We start from the raw sequence: 22,147 nt of genomic DNA, 5'->3' as shown, positions 1-22,147 counted from the left end.
GCTTTTGTTTTTGTAATTGGAGGCTGTAAGAATTTCTTGGAAACACTGAGATTAGAGCTTTGTGGTTCAAAATAGCCATTTAAGGGCTGCAGCAAACTGGGTTTTGTATCTTTTTGGTAGATTAGCCCTTTTCTTCTGTCCCCCCGCATTGAAGACTAACTGCAGAATGCCAGACTCAGGGAAACACTGATACAGTCCTTCTGAGACGAGCTCTCCTGTCACGAGCTCTTCATCACAGGCCTTAGTCAGAAAGCAAAGGGTTCCGGCTTGGTGGTTGCCCTGCAGCTTCAGACTTTAGCCTGGACTGGGGCAGGATTTTGCAACTTCCACATTTTTTGAGAAGCCTGACGGAAGTATAATGTCCAGGAATGAATCTTTGAGTCAGTCCTACCAAATACTGGGTGGTGTGGGGTGGGGTGGTTTGTGTCCCACTAGACCTAGTTTCTTTTTTCTAAACGTTAGAATTTCAGCTTATCAGTGGGGCTAGTCTGGGAATGTTATATTTTGAGCTCTAGACATCAGTGTTTTTAGAAGAAAATGAAATGGTTCTGATAATTGCCAGGTGGGAATAGAAATATGAAAGTAGGAAAACCATTATGAGATTAGTGTTAAAATTGATCTAGAGCTGAGTTACTGGGGAAGAGGGTGAGAAGGAGCTTTTCTACCCTCTTTTGTGCATTTCTTGAGTTTTCAACCACATGAATGTATTGCCTATTCAAAAACTAATTTATTAAAAACGTAAACAAAAGTGAAATATTAGAAATAAATTGAGATACAGTCAGTTTGGTCTTGTGCAATTAAGGTATTAAAAAGATTTCATTTCAGTCTTATTAAGGATGAATTGTTAGTGTATTTTGTTCGTTTAAAAAATATTTCTTCTCAAATCTGTTCATTCAGATGATTCTTCTGAAGACCATGGGGACTTTGCCAGTCTTGGTGCCATCAACCCCGCCTACAGTCACACCTCCCTTCCGCAGTCCTCCGGCCACTCAGACGAGCCCTTCACCACCTACTTTGATGAGAAGATCACCATTCCCGAGGAGGAGGTTAGTGACAGGTTCTCAGAGGAAAGCATTATGTAGGGAAAACGTGTGAGTGAAAAGTCTGCTGGGCAACTCACAATCAGCAGCCTCAGGTCTTTTGGCGAGCAGTCTCTGAAGACTGAATTTGTGTAATCAGAAAAAGAGAAGCTGTTAAGGAAAATGGGCCTTCAGCACAGTTGTCAAGTTGAACTAGTAAGCAATTTTCAATCAAGAAAGTGGGAATTTTATGTTCCTTTTTTCACAATGGCTTTTTCCCCATTTGTGTAGCGGTTGGGCACAGGTGCTACTGATACTGTTACTCCAGTTTTAGAATGAGAGGCTGATGGAAAAGAGCAGGGTAGGGAAGGGCTCTTATTTGGACAAAGAAGTGGCCACCTTATTGATAAGAAGGGGGTAAGATGGAAGTAAAAAAGTCCATCACTTTGCAAAACTGGGACACACCCAAAAACCAACATCCTAAATCCTTTGTTCTGCTGAAGCTGACATTGTTGCTTTCTATGTGATAAAATAGTAGATAAATTAGATCAGTAGTTTGGAGGTGATAATCAGTTTGATCTCTTTTCCTCTTGTATAGTACTCTTGTTTTAGCTTTCGGAAACTCTGGGCTTTCACGGGACCAGGCTTTCTTATGAGCATTGCCTACCTGGATCCAGGAAACATTGAATCTGATTTGCAATCTGGAGCAGTGGCTGGGTTTAAGGTAAAGGTCTCATCTTACCCCATCCCATTTAAATATACACAACACACCCTCAATATCCTTTTCTTCTGTGCCTGTTGGAGATCAGCCTCTTGGCCTACGTGCAGATATGTCATTGGCATTGACACTTAGGTGAAAAGTACTTTCCCATCTGGTTTTTTATTTTATTTTATCTACATAGTTGGTTTTTTATTTTATTTCATCTACTCAGTTTCCTTGAACAAAGGAGAAACTGCAGATGTGATAAACTAAGGCTCAGAGGGGTAAAGGAGACCTACCAGGTTATGTACAGAACCTGATACAGAAGAACTTAGGTCATTTGATTCCTGACATGGGCTCTTTCCTGATATAGTGTTTCCCATTCACACTGTCAAACAACCAAATAAAAACAAAAAAATCAGTTGTCTAATGAGTGTTATGGTGGGATTTTGTTCTTCTCTAGCTGCTCTGGGTTCTTCTGTTGGCCACCATTGTGGGGCTCTTGCTCCAGCGCCTTGCAGCTAGACTGGGAGTGGTCACTGGGCTGCATCTTGCTGAAGTATGTCACCGTCAGTATCCCAAGGTGAGCAATGGTCTGTCCTGTTTGTCACTCAAATCAGGGGAATCCGTGTGCCTGGTAATGTGTGCTGGGCCTGCTGCTGTACACTGGAACAGTGGAGGACTTGGGGTCCCAGAGGAAATTCTCTAGCCCCTTCTTGCTGCCAAGCCATGTTTCTGCGCTCCTTCAAAATTAAAGTTGAGATTCATTTTTTCCCCAGAAAGTTTCCGTCGCAAAATGCTGTTTGAATAAACGTTTACCATTCACTCTGCCTCTGGTATCTAGTACTGCCCAGCCCGTGGATAGGTACAGGGTGCTCTCTAAGCACTTTCATTCATACATCTGTATTACTCCATCACTTTGCATTATGCATAGTTCCCTTTTTGTTTGATTTTGCCATCAATTTGAAAAAAGTTTGTTTTTTTTTTCTTTTCCTTTTACTACAAACTATACGTGCAGGATCTTTGGATTTTGCTAATAATTATTTTTCAACTTACCCTGTCCTCTACAGCTTCCTTCTGAACATGTTGGGCCTTGCTTACTGCCAACTAAGACAGGCATGGAGGCTTCCTGGAAGACAGCTTTAACCTAGTTTCATCTTTAGATAAGATATTGCTGATCTACCTCTGGTTTGTCCTAAATGTTTAATCTCCTTCCTGGCAGTGAGAAAGTATCCTTACCTTTTTTTTTCTAATGCTTCTCAAAAAAAGCCTTGGTAATTTATCATTTCTTTTAGCTTCTCTTTATGTATGTCTTTTTTTTTTTTTTTTGTGACAGAGTTTTGGATAGTGGGTAGTAGGAGGTGTTCTTTTTCTGGCCTCAGTGAGCCAGCATTAACTAAATTTGTCTTTCACCTGCATTATGTGACCAGATTAGTGTCCTGTCACTAATTGGGTGTCACACCACCCAATTCCAACCACTTTGCCTTGAGTCCCTTTGCAGATCTGTCCCTTTACACTTGTTTCTCTATTATTAAGGATGACCCCAGTTTTTTCACGTGTGGTTTGTCTCTTCAGCTGTAGTTAGGATAGACATTTTCTTCTGCAGTCATTTTCTTTCCTGGACAGTATTTTGACCAAATTAGCATCCTCATTTTCCCCTAAGACTTTTAGGGTTGTTTTTAGGCTGGGAATTAAGTGGAAATTAATGAGTAGAAATTCCATTCCTCTCTTGTATGGAAGGGAAAGAGAAAAAACTAGGATCAGCTCTGAAGTTGGCTCATAGGCTCTGTCACATAGAAGCACCCTGGCTTTTTTCGGCTAGAAGCCACAGTGCAATGATGGGTCAAGAGGAAGCAAGTTCTGGTACTTCATTCTAGACGAAGGCTTGTAAAGGACTGTTGATGGGTCAATTCCAACATGTGAATTCCAAACTATGGGGGAAGTTCTTAGAGATGATTAATTAGAACCATCTCTTTCTTTCTTTGGTGTTTAGGTTCCACGAATTATCCTATGGCTGATGGTGGAGTTGGCTATCATTGGCTCAGATATGCAGGAAGTTATTGGCTCAGCCATTGCTATCAATCTCCTGTCTGTAGGAAGGTGAGGGGGTTTTTCCTCTAGAAAGTAATCAATGTTTTGCTAGATTTCAAAGCAAATGTAAAAACAAAAACCTAACTCATTTTCAGTTTTCAAGATTCAATGCAAGTTGATTATATGTTCTGTAGAACCTTTCTGGAACCGCCTTCTCTCTTGGTAGATGTAGGCTCTGTATCTTCCATGTTCTAATGTTGGGTTATACATATGTCTGTTATACAGTATGTATTTTATTTGTGTATTATTGTATATTACAATTACTTGTATGTCAGTTTATCTCACTAGACAGTGAGCCCATTGAGGGGTAAGACCCATACTTTTCAGCTTTGTATACTAAAGGTCTGACGTAGTAGACAATAGAAGTTTGAATGACTAATCCGGTTGGTGCTTTGATCCTAATCTACCCAAGGCCTGGCTTCCTGCCACTGTCCCCCGTCCCCCAAGTCCTTGTTTCTCCAGATGTTGTATATATGGGGAGCTGTTGGGAAGAAAGTGCTTCTCAGGGTTTCCTTTCTTTCCTTTAATCTCCATTTCTTATCTCTGACCTAGAGTTCCTCTGTGGGCTGGAGTTCTCATCACCATTGCAGACACCTTTGTATTTCTCTTTTTGGACAAATATGGTAAGTAGAGGAGAATGGAGGGGTCAGTCAAAGAAAGTACCTTTCCATCATGTAGCTGACGGGGAAGTCTGCCTTCTGTGAGCTCACTGCTGCATTTTCCCCTTTAGGCTTGCGGAAGCTAGAGGCATTTTTTGGCTTTCTCATCACTGTTATGGCCCTCACATTTGGATATGAGGCAAGTGTTCAGGATGTTAATGAGCTTTTTAAAAAAAATTCTTTCTTTTATTCATTAAATTTATTGGGGTGACATTGGTTAGTAAAGTTACACAGGTTTCTATAATTCATCACTACATATTTGACCCCTTTTTCCCTCTTCTGCCACCCCCCTCCTACTCTTGGGTATCATGAACTTTTAAGACAATTTTTTTTGGTCTTTTATTTATGAAAGACAGTATAATGCTGGGATGATTTAATTGTATTGCATGTGTTAAGAAAAAGCCAATTAAGCCTGGGCCAATTTTGAAGGAAGATTATAGCAAAGACTGGTCTCCAGGAAGGCCTGCAGGAACTCATGTCAAACATGACTAGACTTCCTAGAACTTTCCAGACTAGACTCCCTTGTTCCAAATTAGCCATCCTGACAACAGAACAGCTTTGGAGAGGGTTGGGGGGTTTTTCAGGTGATTCTTGGCTATTAACTTAGAGGGGTTCTGTTTTTGCTCATTCTGGTTTATGCCAACTGCAGCTTGAACTTTCTCTGTATTGCAATAGTTAATGAACTATGGGGAATATAGTGGATGTTTCCTGGTTTGTGTCTCAGCCCAGACATTCCTAGAAATCAGTACCATTATGTACAATAATAGCACCTTTCCAGGTCCAGTTGTTATAAACTGATTTCTGTTTATTGGCCTGGCTAGACTTTTAAAAACATATCTAATCTATGAGTAGATTGTGCAGCTTGCTCTAAGGCTTCCAAGGGAAATGCTGAACCTGGACAAACTCTGTATGAAAAGTGTCTATGAATGAGTCAGCTTGTGCTAGTGCCAAGCAGTGAGTTTTAGATGAACTTGGGTGAACAGAAGCATAAGTGTGGGTAGTTAAGAATTGACTCTATATTCTGGAGTCCGTCTCATAGGAGTTATTCTGAAGCTAATATCAATAAGGCCCTTAGCAGCCATTTCTTTAGAACTTTCTACACATCTATTTCGTGTATCTAAAACATGATATAAAATATCAGATACCCCTGTCCTGAGTTCTCCGACCTCTGGCAGCAGGCAAGCCCTTTATGCTGCTTGGTTTTTGATGGTTCTGTATTCCTCTTTATCCTAGGTAGTTGTTGAAGGAGTCATAAGGAAGGAAGTAAAGGATGAGTGTTTCCGAGTACTATGTTATTCTCTCGGTCTCAGATTCCAGGAAAGGCTAATCGTTGTTATGTTGGTATGCAGTATATTACAGTGAGACCCAACCAGAGCGATGTACTCAAGGGCATGTTCCTGCCATCCTGTTCAGGCTGTGGCACTCCACAGATCCAGCAGGCCGTGGGCATCGTGGGAGCTGTCATCATGCCACACAACATGTACCTACATTCTGCCTTAGTCAAGGTGAGCAAGGCCCTTATCTCATTGGCCTGTTGGATAGCTCATGGGATCTTTTCTTGTAGTTGCAAGGGACACATACTAAGTTTATAACTGTTAGAGCCCTAAAGGAGCAAGGTACTTTTGCATGGTTGGACGTTTATAAACTCCACACACTTGGACTCTGTTTTATGACCAGAGATAACTGACCCCACAGAGAAACTGGGACTAAAGTTCTTCATAAAAGGTCTGAAAGTGCATCAAGTCTTTTGTGTTTTAATCTCAAGACCCTGGGGGCCTTGAGGAGATTGGGAGCGAAGCGCCCAACCAACCTTTTACCAGCCATTCTAATGATAGTTTGCTGGGAGATTTCAGAGACCTTTGTAATTAAGGCTATATGCCCCTTTGGACTGAAATCAGGTTGTTTTTGTAGGCCAGCGGTTTTTCCAGCCACAATAACTGAGAGCTCAGTAGTCGCTTAGTCACTATTTCCTATTTGGGGAATGTGCAATGTCGTCAGAGTCATGAAGTCCTTACTCACTTAATGAATGAGGATGAAAGCGAGTTCCCTCACATTTCATCTGGTCAGTCGATTGCCCTTCCAACTGTCTCCAAACCTCTGAAATATTACTTGGAAACTTGTTCCAAATAGTCAAAAAAATGACTGCTGCTTTTGTCTCCCCAGTCCAGACAGGTAAACCGAGCCAAGAAGCAGGAAGTTCGAGAAGCAAATAAGTACTTTTTCATTGAATCCTGCATTGCTCTCTTTGTTTCCTTCATCATCAATGTCTTTGTCGTCTCTGTCTTTGCCGAAGCATTTTTTGGGAAAACCAACCAGCAGGTGGTAAGTAAGCCAGCGTCACGAATGGTGGTGAATGTGAGGGTAAAGTGAAGGCTGGATGTGACAGTGACCTGGAGCTCAGGGGAAATAGATCTCTAGCCGCAGTGCTGCCCCCTAAATCACTGCACTAGTCAGGGTGCAGTCTGGCGGCTGACCAAGTCTAGACCCTTTTTTCCCAGCTTGTGGCTGACAAGGGAGGTTGCCTCAGACTAAAGATGACCTCATGCTCTTTTGTTAGTAGCTTTCCACTTTGGGGCCCTTTTGTCTCCTGTTTATCACCTGCCAGCCTGTTTGCCAGTTCTGCCGTTTGGTGATAAGGACAGAGGGGGAGGAATCAACAAACAGAACAGAAACTATTGCTAGAAGAGACTGTTAGGTCATTTTGAATTCTCTGTCTCCTCAATTCCTGATTGCCTGTTTAGTTCTGATCACCATCCGTAGGATCTCAGACTCCGGGCTCTGCTTTGACTGAGGACTCTATTCTGGGTGTCCTCTCATTTTTGAAGCCTTCTTAAGGGCCGTCTCTTCTGTCATTATTTAAAATGATCCAACAGTGCACACTCTAACTCAGTAAATACTTTTGATGTCCTGGGGGTGTAAAAAGACTATGAAGGAAGAGTACGAGTGATCATTGCTGCCAGTCTCTGCTCCTATCACAACCTGTATCCAGTGTCTTACCTCCATTCCATGTCTCAGATGACTGGCGCGTGATCTGTAGGGAGCTCTTCTTATCCGGTCCTTGCCTTGGAAATAAAAGTTGCTCCTAAACTGCTTTGTGTTCCAGATTGAAGTCTGTAGAAATAGCAGCAGTCCCCATACTGGCCTTTTTCCTGATGACAACTCAACACTGGCTGTGGACATCTACAAAGGGGTAAACCTATTCAGATTTGTGTTCTTTGCCCCTGACTCAATGTTCTTGACATAGTATCTGCTCTTTTGTGTGGGTTCACTTCAGAGCTAAGCATATCTTCTTTAGAGTGTCACTTATTTCAGAGGTCCAGAGGCTAGACAGCCTCTGTAGGAAGGAACAGAGGATCAGCTTTAAATTTTCTTTAAATATAAAGAATGGTATCAGCAGTTCCCAAACGTTTGTTCAAAGTATATTGTTCTCTCGGATGTTAATTGAGGTGATTAAAGAGTGTCCCTAGTAAAAGTGTTCTTTACTGGGGCCTCCGTTCCTTTTATGCTAGTTACATTGTGAACCTCCAAGAGCAAAATAGGTATGTATGTAGTATTCCCCAAATTTATTTAACCTTTCTTTTCACTCCTATTATTTTCCAGAATAGTGTGTTAAGCAGTATAATTTGGGAAATACAGTGTAGACTTTTTTTTATATATATACTTAAGTTATAGATTGAGGGTGAAGGCTTTAGGAGCTTAGAGAAGAGAAAGGACTAGGCTGAGGAATAAAAGACCGTGTAGCAAAATTTAGGTTAAAAGCTTTTAGAATGAGGTTAGGACCTGACTCCAGCTTCTGGGGCATGGCCCGCGTAGCATGGGTGCATAGCAGAGAAGAGAGAGAAATGCTGTTTGGGATGCTGTCTGAGCAGTTCCCCAACACAGCGTATCTTCCTCCCTTGCCTCTCCCAGGGTGTTGTTCTGGGGTGTTACTTCGGGCCTGCCACACTCTACATCTGGGCAGTGGGGATCCTGGCTGCAGGACAGAGCTCCACCATGACAGGAACCTACTCCGGCCAGTTCGTCATGGAGGTATGTGCTGTTTGGATTGGTACAGACTAGAGGAGAAGGAAGTCGCGCTTTTGTTACTTCTTAATCCCATGCTTCTAAGGTTTTCCTGAACCTCTCCAAATCCTTCTGTTTCCTGTTCCAGACATTCATCCTGCTTCCGTGTTTTCTTCCAGGGATTTCTGAACCTGAAGTGGTCGCGCTTCGCCCGAGTGATTCTGACCCGCTCTATTGCCATCATCCCCACCCTGCTTGTTGCCGTCTTCCAAGATGTGGAGCATCTAACAGGGATGAATGACTTCCTCAACGTTCTGCAGAGCTTACAGGTGAGGAGGGAGCTGTGAAAGCTCACATCCCATTTGGTCAGGTAGTCTTATGTATTACCCTTAGGGACTAAGCCTGGTGCCGGGTGCTGGGGAAATTTAGAGGAAGAAAGGCGTGTGGTCTTGGTCTGCAGTAAATGTATATGAAATCCCTGGCATCTAAAAGGCTTTCAGAAGTGACTTGTTTTAAAAGCCTATTGAATGGGAATTATAAACTATAATTACATGTAGAACACAAAATTTTTGTTCATTAATCCAAGAAAATACTGAATAACATATAGGACTCGGCTCTAGGTCCTATGGAGATTAAGAAGATAAGAAGGCAGATACAAATATTTGTAGACACTTAATGATCATAATTGATGCTAGGTTAATGACAGCTCTGCAGATTTCAACATAATGCCTGAGCATTTGGGATGATAGGAATAATTTTTCATGGAGTAGATGAGGTAGGATCAGTGCTGCTCTCTGGGGTGATACAAGGATACCCCACCCCCATTGCCCCATTGATCTTCGTACTTTCTTTTCCAGCTTCCCTTTGCGCTCATACCCATCCTCACATTTACGAGCTTGCGGCCAGTAATGAGTGATTTTGCCAATGGAATGTGAGTTATTCCTCTCAGTTCCCCAAAGATTTGTGTGTGTGTGTGCGTGCGCGCGTGGGGGGAGGGTACCTTCATCAAATAGGCCAGTCAGAAAGTGAGTCATAGGGGTTTGAGAGGTGGTTGCTAGAGCTGCCCCCTCAATCTTTGGCTTAGAAAATGGAGGCTGAACATAGTAAAGGAAGGCGAGCAAATTTTTCTTTTGTGGGGGAGAAACTTCAGCTTTTAGGGCTTTAACCCTTCGCCTTCAGCCACTGAAGTTAAAGCACTTTAATTCCATGTTAAATGATCTGAATGATAAAGGCACACACTACCGTGTTTCCCTGAAATTAAGACCTAACCGGAAAAGAAGCCCTAGCATGATTTTTCAGGATGACATCCCCTGAACATAAGCCCTAATGGGTGTTTTGGAACAAAAATTAATACAAGACCCAGTGTTATTTTCGGGGAAACACGGTAGTACATTTTATGTACATCTTTAAAGAATGTGGGGATTTTTGAAATAAAATCTATGTATTCTCATGACTTGGTGCATTTCTAGAGACTTAAATAATAGGGGTTATTTAGTAGTATTTTTTCCCTCTTTCTCCGTATCAGTGTCTAACTTTGGCTCGTTTAACCAAATCTGGGACATATTAAGAACGATTTTCAGTTCACGTTGAAATGCTTCTTACTGCTGTCCTGCCAACCCCGTAAGATGCAGTGTCCTTTCCTGTTTGTGGGCAGGTGGGCTGTTCCCCAGTGACTGTGCTGATTCTTTTACAGAGGCTGGAAGATCGCAGGCGGGATCTTGGTCCTTATCGTCTGCTCCATCAACATGTACTTTGTCGTGGTTTATGTCCAGGAACTAGGGCACATGATATTGTATGTGGTGGCTGCTGTGGTCAGTGTGGCTTACCTGAGCTTTGTGTTCTACTTGGTAAGTCCAGTTGGGAGGGGGTAGGGGCCTAGGGAACAGGGATGGCAGAGGTGGGGCTGCCTAACATGCAGAAATGAAAGCGACAACAAGAGTACACAGCACTCTCTCCAGGTTACTGAGGTAATTTACATGAAATTGTAAAATCATCTATGGTTAAACTATATATACTTTTTTTTTTTTGGAAGGCAGCTATGCTCACCACTATACCACCAACGCTATACTTTTTTTTTTTGGTTAAACAATATTTTTAACCATAACATGTGGTTCCTAAGGGCTATCATTGTTCTGTTTCTGACACTTATGTCTAGTTTCCATTCTCAATTCCTTACAAGAGAGTGTAGGAACTGAAAGAAGAGCATCAGGATGGAAAGTAGAGAGTGGTACAGGATGGTGCTGGAGCCACTTCATAGCTGTCTAATAAGGAAATAAGTAAAAAGTGATGTTCTCTCACTGCATTATGCTTGAGTTGTTAAAAAATAATAGTTACAAAACCATTAACTACAAAAAAAGGAGTGTAGAATTATGTATACCCAGGTAATCAAAAATTTGTCAAAAGTCTAGAATAAATTATGTAAAAATGGTAATAGTAGTTATCTTAGCATGGTGGGATTATGGATATATTCTTTTCTCTATTTTCCAGATCTTCTGTAACATTACTTATATTAATAAAAAATGACTATAGCGACAATAACAAATCTACCTCCCTGTTCTATGCAGGTTTCTCTGAAAAACGCAAGGGTTAATTTAAGGATTAGGGACAGAATTTATACCATGTCGCTACTAAGAATGGTTAAGGATGGAGGCTGGAAACCCACTGCTGATCTTTATAATACTTACCTGGTCCCCATGCCAGTGTACCACCAAAAGTCCCACCATTTAGGTACTTGACTGAGAAAATCACATTAGTGAATATTGAAAAACTGTCCTGGATTGAAACATCCCTTTTCTTTTCCTCGGCAGTAAACCTTGGGCATACTAAGATCGTTGCTGGCCCTATTATCTAGGGACTTACTCCAAGGAAACCCAAGTAACTGAATATGTCCTTGACAGGAATTGTTTTAAAAATTCACTGTACAAGTTAAAGGAATTTTTCCTTCATGTAAATTGGTTATGAAACTGCTAAGTTGTCCTAAGTCAGCCTGAGATGATTGAGATTGCTGAAGACCCATTTTTAAGGCCGAGGGCTGATGCTAGCGTGGGTTATTGGTGTTTAGCTCCAAAACATGTACTCCTAGAGCAGCTCAGGATACTGTTCAGTTGTATTAGTCTGTCAGTCATTCCACTCATCGTGAGGAATGGGGGAGGACTGAAGAAAAGTGGTCTTCAGATAACTCCCAGTCCAGTAAGAGAAATAAGCTACAAACACGAAGCAGTAGGAGCAGAGGGAACTTAGTATTGAAGCTAGTATGGAAAAACTTCACCAAGGAAGGCAGATTCCGGGATGTTTTGAAGGGGTTGTGGGCTGGGAGAATGACTTGTGCAACCTTGTGATCGTGACAGAAGATAGGCAAAGCTGGACGTTCAAGGAAGAGAGGTTTGCATCTGAGCAGTGTGAGCAGTCACGGTGAGCAAGAGGACTCTTCAGAGAGGTTGCTGAATGATGACTACATTTTGTCTTTCAGATCTGGCAATGTTTAATTGCATTGGGCATGTCCTTCCTGGATTGTGGGCGCACGGTAAGCATCTCTAAAGTCCTGACCGAAGAAACCACCAGTGACTATGCTAAGTAAACATTGGATCAGTCTGTCTGGTCCAGGTAGCCATCAGAGCCAGTGTGTTTCTATGGTTTACTGTGTGAACGTAGCCAAAAGTATGTGCCGTTGCACAGACTGCATGTAGGACTCAGCTGTTGGGTGGGGAATACTTTGTTTTATATATGTTTGAAAGGCGGAATTTTTTTTTCCTTCCTGACCTCCTAACCTGGGAACTGGATTAGGTAGGATCTTTGAAAAGCTGACAGTTTGCTGCTATCATTCCAACAAACACTACACTCTTCAGGAGCTGCCCAAGGGCCAGCTTGTTTTAGCCGTTTGAGAGAGAAATCTCTGTGCTTGGTTCTTAACCAGGCTAGATGTTAAAAAAAAAAACAAAAAAAAAAAAGTTGGAAAATGCAATAAATTTTTCATAGTAAAAGGACAGAATGGGTATGCAAATTTGTTTATTAAAATAGCATGGATTTTCAAAGGCTGAAATACTTATACATACCCTTTCAATTATTTTAATTATTAAAAAAAATCTCAACCAGATTAAATATAAAATTATGAGACATCTACCTCTATCAGGTTTTTAAAGTTATTTTGACTTTAAATTTCTTAGTGAAAGTTAAGAGGGGTGAGAAAGCATAAAGAAGGTGATAAATGGATAAGGACAAAGAGCAAAACTCAACCTGTGGGTGGTGATTACTAATCACCTCGAAAATCACTTAGAAGATTTTCCTCAGAGATTCAAAGCTTACCAGGATTTTGTTGGGAGTCCTGATTTTTGTTACTTTCATGTTAATACACAGAGCTTTCCTCATATTTGCTGTCAAGCACATAGAGCTGTAAAACCTTCACCTTCCTCCTCCAGGAGGGTGGTGGTAGAAAAGCCGGTAGCATTTATAAACTGATGTTCTCATGGGACTTTGGGTAAAGGGAAAAGACTTGAAAGAGAAGAAGAGCCATCTGTTATATTCCTAAAAGCCACCTCCTACCAGAAGCATCATGTTTTTCTGAAGTGTGTGAAGTCGCCCAAGACGACTTGCAAGGCAGTCTCAGGAGCTGTGGATCTAACCGATACAAAGCTCTCTCAGCAAGCCAGTAGGTACCACTGTGCTTGCAAAGTTGTCTCTCAGCAAGGTTGCACTGGGCTGCCTCTCTCCAGCCATTCCCTCAGAGGGAAAAACTTGGAGACCAGATGGTGGAGCTCTGGACTCAGAGGAAATGGGTCCCTTCAGCGTGAAGCTGCTGCTCTTCAGCCGCGGGCGACATTTTTACACGTGGAACTTGAGACTATGTGGTTATCTCAAATCAAATCACATTTATCTGGTGGAGATAAATAATCAAGTCTTTTGTAGCTGTTGACTTGGTGAGAACAGAATGGCAATGGCACTGAAGGACTTCTCGTTTTGGGGGCTTTCCTTCTGAGTCCTGGTGGATTGGTGTTCTTTGTTCATCTGAGCACCTAAAGGCATTACGGCTGATATTTTGCACGCAGTTAAAAGTGTAGACTGGATAGATTGTCTTCTGTAAAGCATTAGGGGTAAACTGCTGTTTCACTGACAATACCTTTATCTTAGCCCCTCAAGTAATAGAGCACAGGATCACGAAAGACAAATTTCCCTAACTGATCTTCCTCATCTGCGCCCCTTTCCCCTACCATCATTCCCCGCGAAGATACGGGGACTGACATCTAAAGCTGCAGTAGGTCTGGCTACAGTAGGTAAAGGCCAGGTTGACCAAAAAATTCTTTGTAAAGACAATATAGTAACATTTACCTTTGCCTGGAGTCTGAGTGGACCCAGTCAATTCTCAGAGTCACAGATATTTAGAAGCCCAAGTGAAAACTGCTAGTCTCCTTTTAGAAGTTATATTTATGACTTGCAATGATGGAAAATTTCTTCCAATTAAAGGCATTTTCTAACACTATGTGTGTAGTTTGTCATAGTGTTAAAAACTCCCATACTGTTTTCCATTTGATCCTCTCAGATAGTGGACCTCAGTCTGTACTCTGTACTCTGGGTGCAGTCAACAATGTTTAGAACGTTTAAGTTTTCCAGTGCCAGCATGTGCGGTGTGTTCTGGCAGTATCCTGTGTGGAATGTGTAAGGATATACAATTGTACTTGATGTAAATTGGTCCTTGTTCTCCATAAATATGACATGAAATAATTGTGCTGCTACAGCATACGAGGAATTAACAGGGATGGGGAAGAGCTGCAGTTTGGCTCCTGTGAGGTCCTGCTAGTGGTTTTAGGAGTGGTTACAACTGAGCTTTTGGTGACCATTTAACAATATGTAAACTTGGTTTGTAATTAAAAACATTTTTCTTTTTCCAATTTGGTTTCCTGGGTATTTTTTTTTACCTTGAAAATACTTTATTAACGGGGGTCTCAACATCTTTGAAATACCGGAACACAACTGCCACCTGGAATGTCATATTAAGCCCACACTGTTAGTATCCCCGATAGCGAGATAAGTAGGTTTAGTTCTTAGAAGACTTGATGAATTGCAGACTCCAAACATTAATTTCCATTTACCCACTTAGTCATATAGTTTTGTTATTGCTCAAAGTCACATCACTGCCATATTTAAACTTGATAAAAATTATAATTCTGCCTTTCTGTGCTCTAAACTGAACATTTTTCTACCCGTAGTCTTGTTTCACCATTGAAATAGGCTTTTATGAGGTGTGATCACAAAATATGGTGAATGTTTAAATTAAACACAATAAGTAGTACCGTCAAAGACACATTGTCATTAATACTCCTCAAAATACTACCCCTCGCTTCGAGTACATTTATCCCATCGTTCTTGCCACTTTCTGAAGCAGTTCTGGAAGTCCTGTTTTGTGAGTGTCGTACTTCATCCTCCATCAGGACAACACTCCATGTCACACATCACTTCTGGTATACGGCAATTTCTGTCAAATAAAAACATTATGGTGTGTCCTCGTCTACCTTATTCACCAGATCTGTCATCATGCGACTTCTGACTTGTCCCCAAAGTCAAAATGACCATGAAAGGTAAATGTTTTGAATTGATTCAGGACACCGAGGCAGCCATGACAGCTCAACTAAAGACACCCATGAAAGAGAACTTCCAGAACTGCTTCGAAAGTGGCAAGAGCGATGGGATAAATGTGTTTGAAGTGAGGGGGAGTTTTCTGAGGTGGATTAATGGCAGTGTGTCTTTTACTATAATAATTTTTTAAAATTTGAACATTCACCATATTGTTTGATTATACCTTGTATATTCTGTATATACTTCCAGTAAAAAGTAGGAGTATTTGAAAAGAGAAACCAAAATTGTTTAGCTTGAAAATGAATGAGCATTTTGGCAGACCTGATATAAATGAAAGTATTGACACCATTTAATAAAAATAAAATTCAGTGACAGTGAACTAGCCCTGTCACTAGACACATGACAGGAAAATCGAAGTCAGCACTTAATTTGTCCCAGGAAGTCAGAACTTAATTTGTCACTAGAACTTCATTGCAAGCTTTCCCTGTCTTACAGAAGCTGAATACTTAGTAACAACATGGAAGTATCTGGCAGTTTTGTTCTCCATGTCCTTCCTCATACAGCTCTCCCTTCTTAATTTGGGCTTAGTTTTAAAACTAAAATAGAATGCATAAAAATTTGAAGGCCCCAATTTGAAACATTCCCTTTAGCTCCGCCCTCTGGTACCATTATTGGTTAGGACCAACGAATCGAAATGTGTCAGCTTTTCCTGGCACCTTAGCTTTAAAACGGCTAACACTACTATGTGTAGTCTTGGTCTGAGCACTCATGATCTCACTTAATTCTCATAACAAGAAGATCAACCTTTGTAGTTAAGACAAATGACAGGCCAAAAAAATAAATAGCTTCGCTGAATTTTACATTGTTAGCAGTTGGCATTTGAACTTGAATAGCTTAACTCCAGGGCCCACATTATTGTTACCAAGCCGTCCTATATAATCTATAGTGCACCCTTCGTGCAAATTTAAGACCAAGCTTTGGTGTTTAGCAGCACCAGACACATCAACACATCAAAGCATTTGCTTGATACTCTGATTAGTAGTAGACTATGTTTTAGCTCGGAAGTTGCCAACTGGTTGACTAGTTTTGTGTGGCCTGTGCCAAATTAAAAACAAACTGAATGCTTTCTGGCAGGCATAGAAAATGGGTAGGGCTTTCTGTGATCCTATCCCAGCAATAATTTGGAACTAATAGTTAAGTTTACTCATTTGCATTACCTCTAGCCTATTTCTGTACCATTTCGCCTCATTTCTCAATGTCTCAGTAATATGACAAACTTCTCCAATTAGGAGTTCTGTAGGTGACATACTCGGGATCTGGGACTAATGCAACACTTGTTACGAAATAATGAGGAAGTCCATCACCTTAGCTCACTAGAGAAAAGGCTATACTGAATTGTCAATATACTGTCTGACAGTTGCCCTTGATTACTAAACCTGAGATGTAAAACCCTAAAGTGGATAAGGAAGCTGAAGTCTTTGAAGAGCTGTTTTTCTCCACTAAGGCCAGTGTGACTCAGTAATTTCCTAGCCCATTAGTTGAGAATAGTCTTATCTTGGGCTCCATTTGAACTCATCTTTACAGTCATGAGGCTGAGAGGTATTGAGGGCAATTTGTAATATATTTATTGAACACTAACATGCGATAGTATATTACTGTACTTGGAATTTGCAAAGATAGCATTTATTCCCATTTACAAATAAGTAGGATAAGGCTCAAAAGGACGAATGACTTGCTCAAGGTCACAGGAAATGGCAAAGATGGAGCTTGAACCCAACTCCAGTGCCTTTTCCACTATACAATAATAGAAATATTTTTTTCCTATGGATTTACAGTCTGCATTCTGCATTCACTCACAGGCTATTGTGCCAATGAGCAGTAATATTTCTAAAGCCCTGAGTAATAACACTAGGGCTAAAATGAGACTCAGTGATTGTTCCACAGAGTATGCAGAGGAGAGAAAAAGTTAAATACAGCTTCACAGGTCCCAACACAAACCATCTGGATTCAGATCTCCAGCAGTAGGGTTTGCAATGTGTTTTCAAAGCAACTGAAGTGATTCTGATTTAGTCGGACAAACATTGGGGACCCATAGGTCATCTCCCTCTGAGGACATGCCAGTTTTTTTTGTTTGTTTTGAATGAAAAACGGCTCAGGTGCCAAAGAGTAACAGGCTCAGGATTTAGACCATCTGAAATGTGATTTCTAACATACCGCAATTCTAAAATACAAAAGCACTCAGTGACTCAGAGCATTTGCCCTTAATATCCTGCTCAGAAGCACCTTCCCTGAGGCAAAGTGTCTCACAAGAATGTCACAGTGCGGATTGGGCTAAAGGCATCTGGCCCTATCTAAATGCTTAACTATTCCAGCTCCTAGCTATTATTTTACATACCATAAACCATGTATCTGTAAGCCATTTCTTTGCGGATATCAAAATCAATGTAGCAGTACTGAAAGAAGGCCTGTATTAATATGCTATTTATAGGTACTTAAATGCCAATTTCAATATTTTTTTTTAATTTTTTTTATTTTAGGAGTAGAGACAGTGGAAATGTACAATTTCAATATTTAAATACTTGCAAATCAATCTAACCCTTTTCCATCTTTTTGTCCTTAGTACCATCTGGGATTGACAGCTCAGCCTGAACTCTACCTCCTGAACTCCATGGATGCTGACTCACTTGTGTCTAGATGACTTATAGCCTCACGGACTGTATAAGAGCCACTTTGTCTTAGTCCTTTTGTGCCAGTGCCCTGTTCATATAGCTCTGTTAGTTCAGAGGTGAGTTTTGTTCAAATGTTTTGAACAAAAGGCAAAGATTTCCTCATGGGAAGGGTGTTAAAAGCTGACAGCTTTAAGTGTAGGTCAAAGACCCACCCAACTCACAATAGTCCTACAACAGCCAGAGTTAATTGATTGGCCTATGATGGCCACACACCCCTATGGGCTTGTGTCTTAACTTCTGGAATTTTAAGAATATATACCCTATTTCCCTGAAAATAAGGCCTAGCTGGACAATCAGCTCTAATGTGTCTTTCGGAGCAAAACTTAATATAAGACCCTTGCATCATATAAATGCACCCTTCATGCAAAAAATAAGAGAAAAATAAGTAAAATAAGACCGGGTCTTACATTAATTTTTGCTCCAAAAAATGCATTAGAGCTGATTGTTCAGATAGGTCTTGTTTTCCGGGAAACATGGTATGTGTATATATTTATGTAAACCTGAACATATCAGTTTGGGTAGAGTTTTAAGTTTATAAAAATTAATCTTTTGTATTTTTTTAAAACATTATTCAGATAAATCAGATATTTGTTTTGTCTGGACCACAAGTGAGAAAAGAAAGGGAGTAATGTTCTCTTTCAGAATGAACTGGTCAAATTGACTCGCCTTTTAAAGTGGTGCTTGACTATGGCCAATTAAATTTCACTTCGATTTTAATCAATTAGACCCTTAGTAACTACTGATACTGGCACATCATTTCTAAAGAAAACATGTATTATATTTGGCAGTCATATTTAATCCTGGATATTGGTGTGCTTTATAATTATTACTGTCTTTCTTGTCGCTTTTCCTGAAATTTTTTCAGAGATAATGACAGTATGTTCCAAAGAGCTTAATACCTAGTGACAAGATCCAGAAACCATACTTTAACCAATGATCAGTTTCCATGATGCCTTGTAACTCAGCCCATTCTAGCATTCAAGTTTTAGGTATAAAAAGAAGAAACTTCTAACACTGAACTTTGTAAGTTCCAACAGAACATAATGGAGGTATTAGTTTTTTTTCCTAATATTTGTATAGTCCTACCATGTCTTTTCTTCCCACTTTCCCTGCTGATAGTCCAGTACCATTTCTAGGTCCAAAGCTTATTTCCAGGAGTAGCTTATATTTCTAATGTTGAATCTCCTAGGGAATGCTAAGGAGATTAAAAATAATGTTTTAACGTATTTATACCAGGTAGTAGTATGAGATTAAACTAGACTGGGGCTTGGAAGATTACATGACACAAACTGCCTGCCTAGTTGTGGGTTACAGATTTTTTTTTTAACCCCCTCTTCCAAACCAGGATTGTTTTTCCTTAAAAATTTTATAATAAAAATTTAATATTTAAAATAGAAAGTTTTTGCATAATTATCTGATTGAAAAGTCAGAAGATTTTCAAAACTGACTTCACATTCCTGCATGGAAATGCAGTTGGCTGGAACTGAATGGCAGCTATCCACTTTTAATAGGATATGCTCTAGGGGGGGCATATACTCCTTTGCTCATTTCTTTCCAGCCCCAAAAGCATCAAATTTGTAAATCCTGCAGCCTTTTGTGACTTTGAGCATAGTTTCCTCTTTTCACATGAAAGTTAGATATCTGACCTCTCTGCCTTATTTTAAAACTTAGTACCTTTCAATAAGACTTAAAAAAAAAATCCAGACATTTCCTATCTTCACTTATAATGACTTGGCCGTCTAAGAGACAGGGATTTTTCTGACTGTACTTTAAAATTCCCTCATTACTACGTCAGGGGCCCTCGAAACTTCTGATAAGACCAGCAGCCTAGTAACCTAGGTTAGAGTCCTTCTGATTTAAAAAATGAAACTAAATTAACATCAACTAGCAGCTTTCACTTGAAAAAGATTTTGAAAATGAGTTTCAGTGTTTCGGTTTCTTTATACACAGATAGCAACTCTAGATGAATCAATTTGTTGGATTTTCCTTCCTCCCTGGGCAATTGCATTCATTCCCAGATACTGTTTGGGAAAAGAAAAAAAGCAAAAAAATATTGTTTTGCCATTCATAAAAATGCCATTCATAAAAAGTGGTTGGTTAAATAGAGATTATATATTTAGGGGATTTCTGTAGCTCTTCTCCATTTTTCACTGTATGTTATTAGGAACAGATGAGCGTTTACAAAAATTTTTAAGTATACCCCTCAGGTCCTACAACTCCTATAATCAGAAAATTCGATAACAAAGCAAACTTAATTTATACTAAAACCAGTAGAAGAGTTCGATGTCTAAAAAGTGAGTCTTGGCTAAACTTTTTTGGTAAATTAAGAACATTTGCTCATTCTCTAATTTATGATTTAAAGATCTGGATTTTTATATCATGTGCCTATATAGATATTAATATATTCAATTTGAAGAGTAACATAGATGCTTACACTCAGTTCCTGGAGTTTAACACTATGGGGTTAATTTGTAAAAGGAGGCTCTGACATTGTATACCCAGAATGTCAGAAAAATACAATTAAATAATTGTTACTGAGCAGCTGCTGCGACGTAACTGTGTATCATCTAATATAACTGTGTATCATCTAATATAAAAGGCAGGCAGAGCACATCCAAGCCCAGGAAATAGTTTAACTAGCAAGTGAAGCATTAGGGGTTGCAGTAGCCAATGCCTTCTTAATTTGGAACATTATGAAATTAAGCCACCAAAGCTTTGCCCCGCAAGTATCGTGCCAGTTCAGGTACTGTACGTCACCTATTCATAGGGTCTTCCTGCAATAACCCTCCCTCTTATCCAAGCTAATGGGAGAGAATGAACATCCTGCTTATTTAACTTATATATGATTTTACATTTTATATTTTTAAGATTTTTATTAAAGCATAGCTAACATACAATATTATATTAGTTTCAGGTATACACCATAGTTATTCAACATTTATATACCTAAAGAAGTGATCACCCTAAGTCCAGCAACCATCTGACTTTACATTTTAATTTAAATACAATTTATGAGTTCTCATGTGGAGCTACTCTTCATAAATACTTTGCATTGCTTTTTTTCAAGCCATAAATACATTACTTTAGTTCTCTCAGAGTAAGGTTAGAAAATTCTGGAATCTATTGGGTTTTGTGAGAAAAGCCATTTCTAATTAAATACTTCAGTTAATCTAGTTTTAATGCTGAGTATATAATGAGAGAGTGTAGTCTGTCCAGTAGCCTGATTAGAAATATTTTCGTTGCATAATCAACGTGAAGGATGACATTTCTTTTTCAGAGTGTCTATCAGATGACATTCTATGCCAGCTGTTGTCGATTTTCCTGATCTTCATAGGGCATATTAGATCCAGCGGCTGGAATGTATACTTTAGTGGGATGAAGTACTTGGATTCTTTCCTTGCCTATTTTCCAAAGAGGAGAGTGTTGACCAAACTATGTGTACTTGTTGGTGGCACCAGAAGAACCTCATTATAGGTACAAATGACAACTTTTAAAATAAGTCTGCGTCAGTGGAGAAAAGTATATATAATACACAGAACAGTGGGTTAAGATCTAGAATGCAGACATATTTTCAGATATTCCGACCTCTTTCCCTTCCTCAAATACTAACTTCACCTTGCTGTCAGAATAACCCTTCACTACAGTAAACATTAAGGAAAGGGAAATAAGTACCATCGTACAGTGCATTTTCAATTTTATTTTAGTGAATCTTTTTTTTTTTTTTCGTACAGTGCATTTTCAATTTTATTTTAGTGAATCTTTTTTTTTTTTTTCTTTCCTAGGCTTAGATGCTAAGGGAGCAAATCTGAGTCAGGACATTTATGACTTCAACAAAGTCTAATTTTTTTTAGAACCCTAGGGCAGGTACAGAGGAATTTGAAGCCACAGGCACACTTAACATTTTATGTCTATTTTGGTTTCTTGTGCTTTCTACAGTGGCATACTAGATTAGCAATAGCACATCTGGACTAAATGTTTTCACCCCCACAATATTGCCATCTGGGAGCAAAGGGATTTTATTTTATTTTTTTTAGCAATTTACCTTTGTACTTACAAGAAATGTACAAATGAATACACAGATATTTAAATGTTAAACATTTATGTTTGTGGTAAAATAGTCAAGTTTCTATATAATAGTAAGGTGCACAGTGGTGAACCAAATTTAAATAACATGACCATTCTCCAACTGTAATTATTGCCCATTCTAAAAAGGAGTTTATGAAAGCCTTAATTACCTTGCCCTATTCGAAGGGAATCAAGCAACAAATAGACTGTCGTATTTAATATGGATAAAGAAAATTTTTCTGTAGCCACGATATAACTAACTCCTAATTTTCAGATTGATTTGACATAATATAGATTATTTTCTGGCACTAACTA

At 39.7% G+C, this 22,147-nt stretch overlaps 1 protein-coding gene across 9 annotated transcripts in view; it reads left to right on the top strand.

The window, feature by feature from the left end:
• Positions 1 to 22,147, top strand: part of SLC11A2 (solute carrier family 11 member 2) — a 68,642-nt gene that overhangs the window by 31,237 nt on the left and 15,258 nt on the right. For 6 of the 9 annotated variants that reach the window (XM_081058647.1, XM_081058645.1, XM_081058646.1 and 3 more), the window contains exons 3-17: positions 898 to 1,046; positions 1,618 to 1,743; positions 2,183 to 2,302; positions 3,713 to 3,819; positions 4,363 to 4,433; positions 4,541 to 4,608; positions 5,819 to 5,974; positions 6,633 to 6,791; positions 7,573 to 7,659; positions 8,379 to 8,498; positions 8,651 to 8,800; positions 9,329 to 9,402; positions 10,165 to 10,318; positions 11,941 to 11,994; positions 17,659 to 19,155. In XM_081058647.1, coding sequence (XP_080914773.1) covers positions 898 to 1,046; positions 1,618 to 1,743; positions 2,183 to 2,302; positions 3,713 to 3,819; positions 4,363 to 4,433; positions 4,541 to 4,608; positions 5,819 to 5,974; positions 6,633 to 6,791; positions 7,573 to 7,659; positions 8,379 to 8,498; positions 8,651 to 8,800; positions 9,329 to 9,402; positions 10,165 to 10,318; positions 11,941 to 11,994; positions 17,659 to 17,736 — 1,673 coding nt within the window. In that variant the 3' untranslated portion in view covers positions 17,737 to 19,155. Of the gene's footprint in view, positions 1 to 897; positions 1,047 to 1,617; positions 1,744 to 2,182; positions 2,303 to 3,712; positions 3,820 to 4,362; positions 4,434 to 4,540; positions 4,609 to 5,818; positions 5,975 to 6,632; positions 6,792 to 7,572; positions 7,660 to 8,378; positions 8,499 to 8,650; positions 8,801 to 9,328; positions 9,403 to 10,164; positions 10,319 to 11,940; positions 14,352 to 17,658; positions 19,156 to 22,147 lie in introns of those variants that run through there. The other 3 variants (XR_013993952.1, XR_013993953.1, XM_081058651.1) reach the window with 2 other exon arrangements.

Source organism: Rhinolophus hipposideros (assembly GCF_964194185.1).
Source record: "Rhinolophus hipposideros genome assembly, chromosome: 9".
Lineage (NCBI taxonomy): Eukaryota > Metazoa > Chordata > Mammalia > Chiroptera > Rhinolophidae > Rhinolophus > Rhinolophus hipposideros.
The sequence above is the reverse complement of the archived record's forward strand: the minus strand, read 5'-3'. Positions and strand labels throughout refer to the sequence as shown.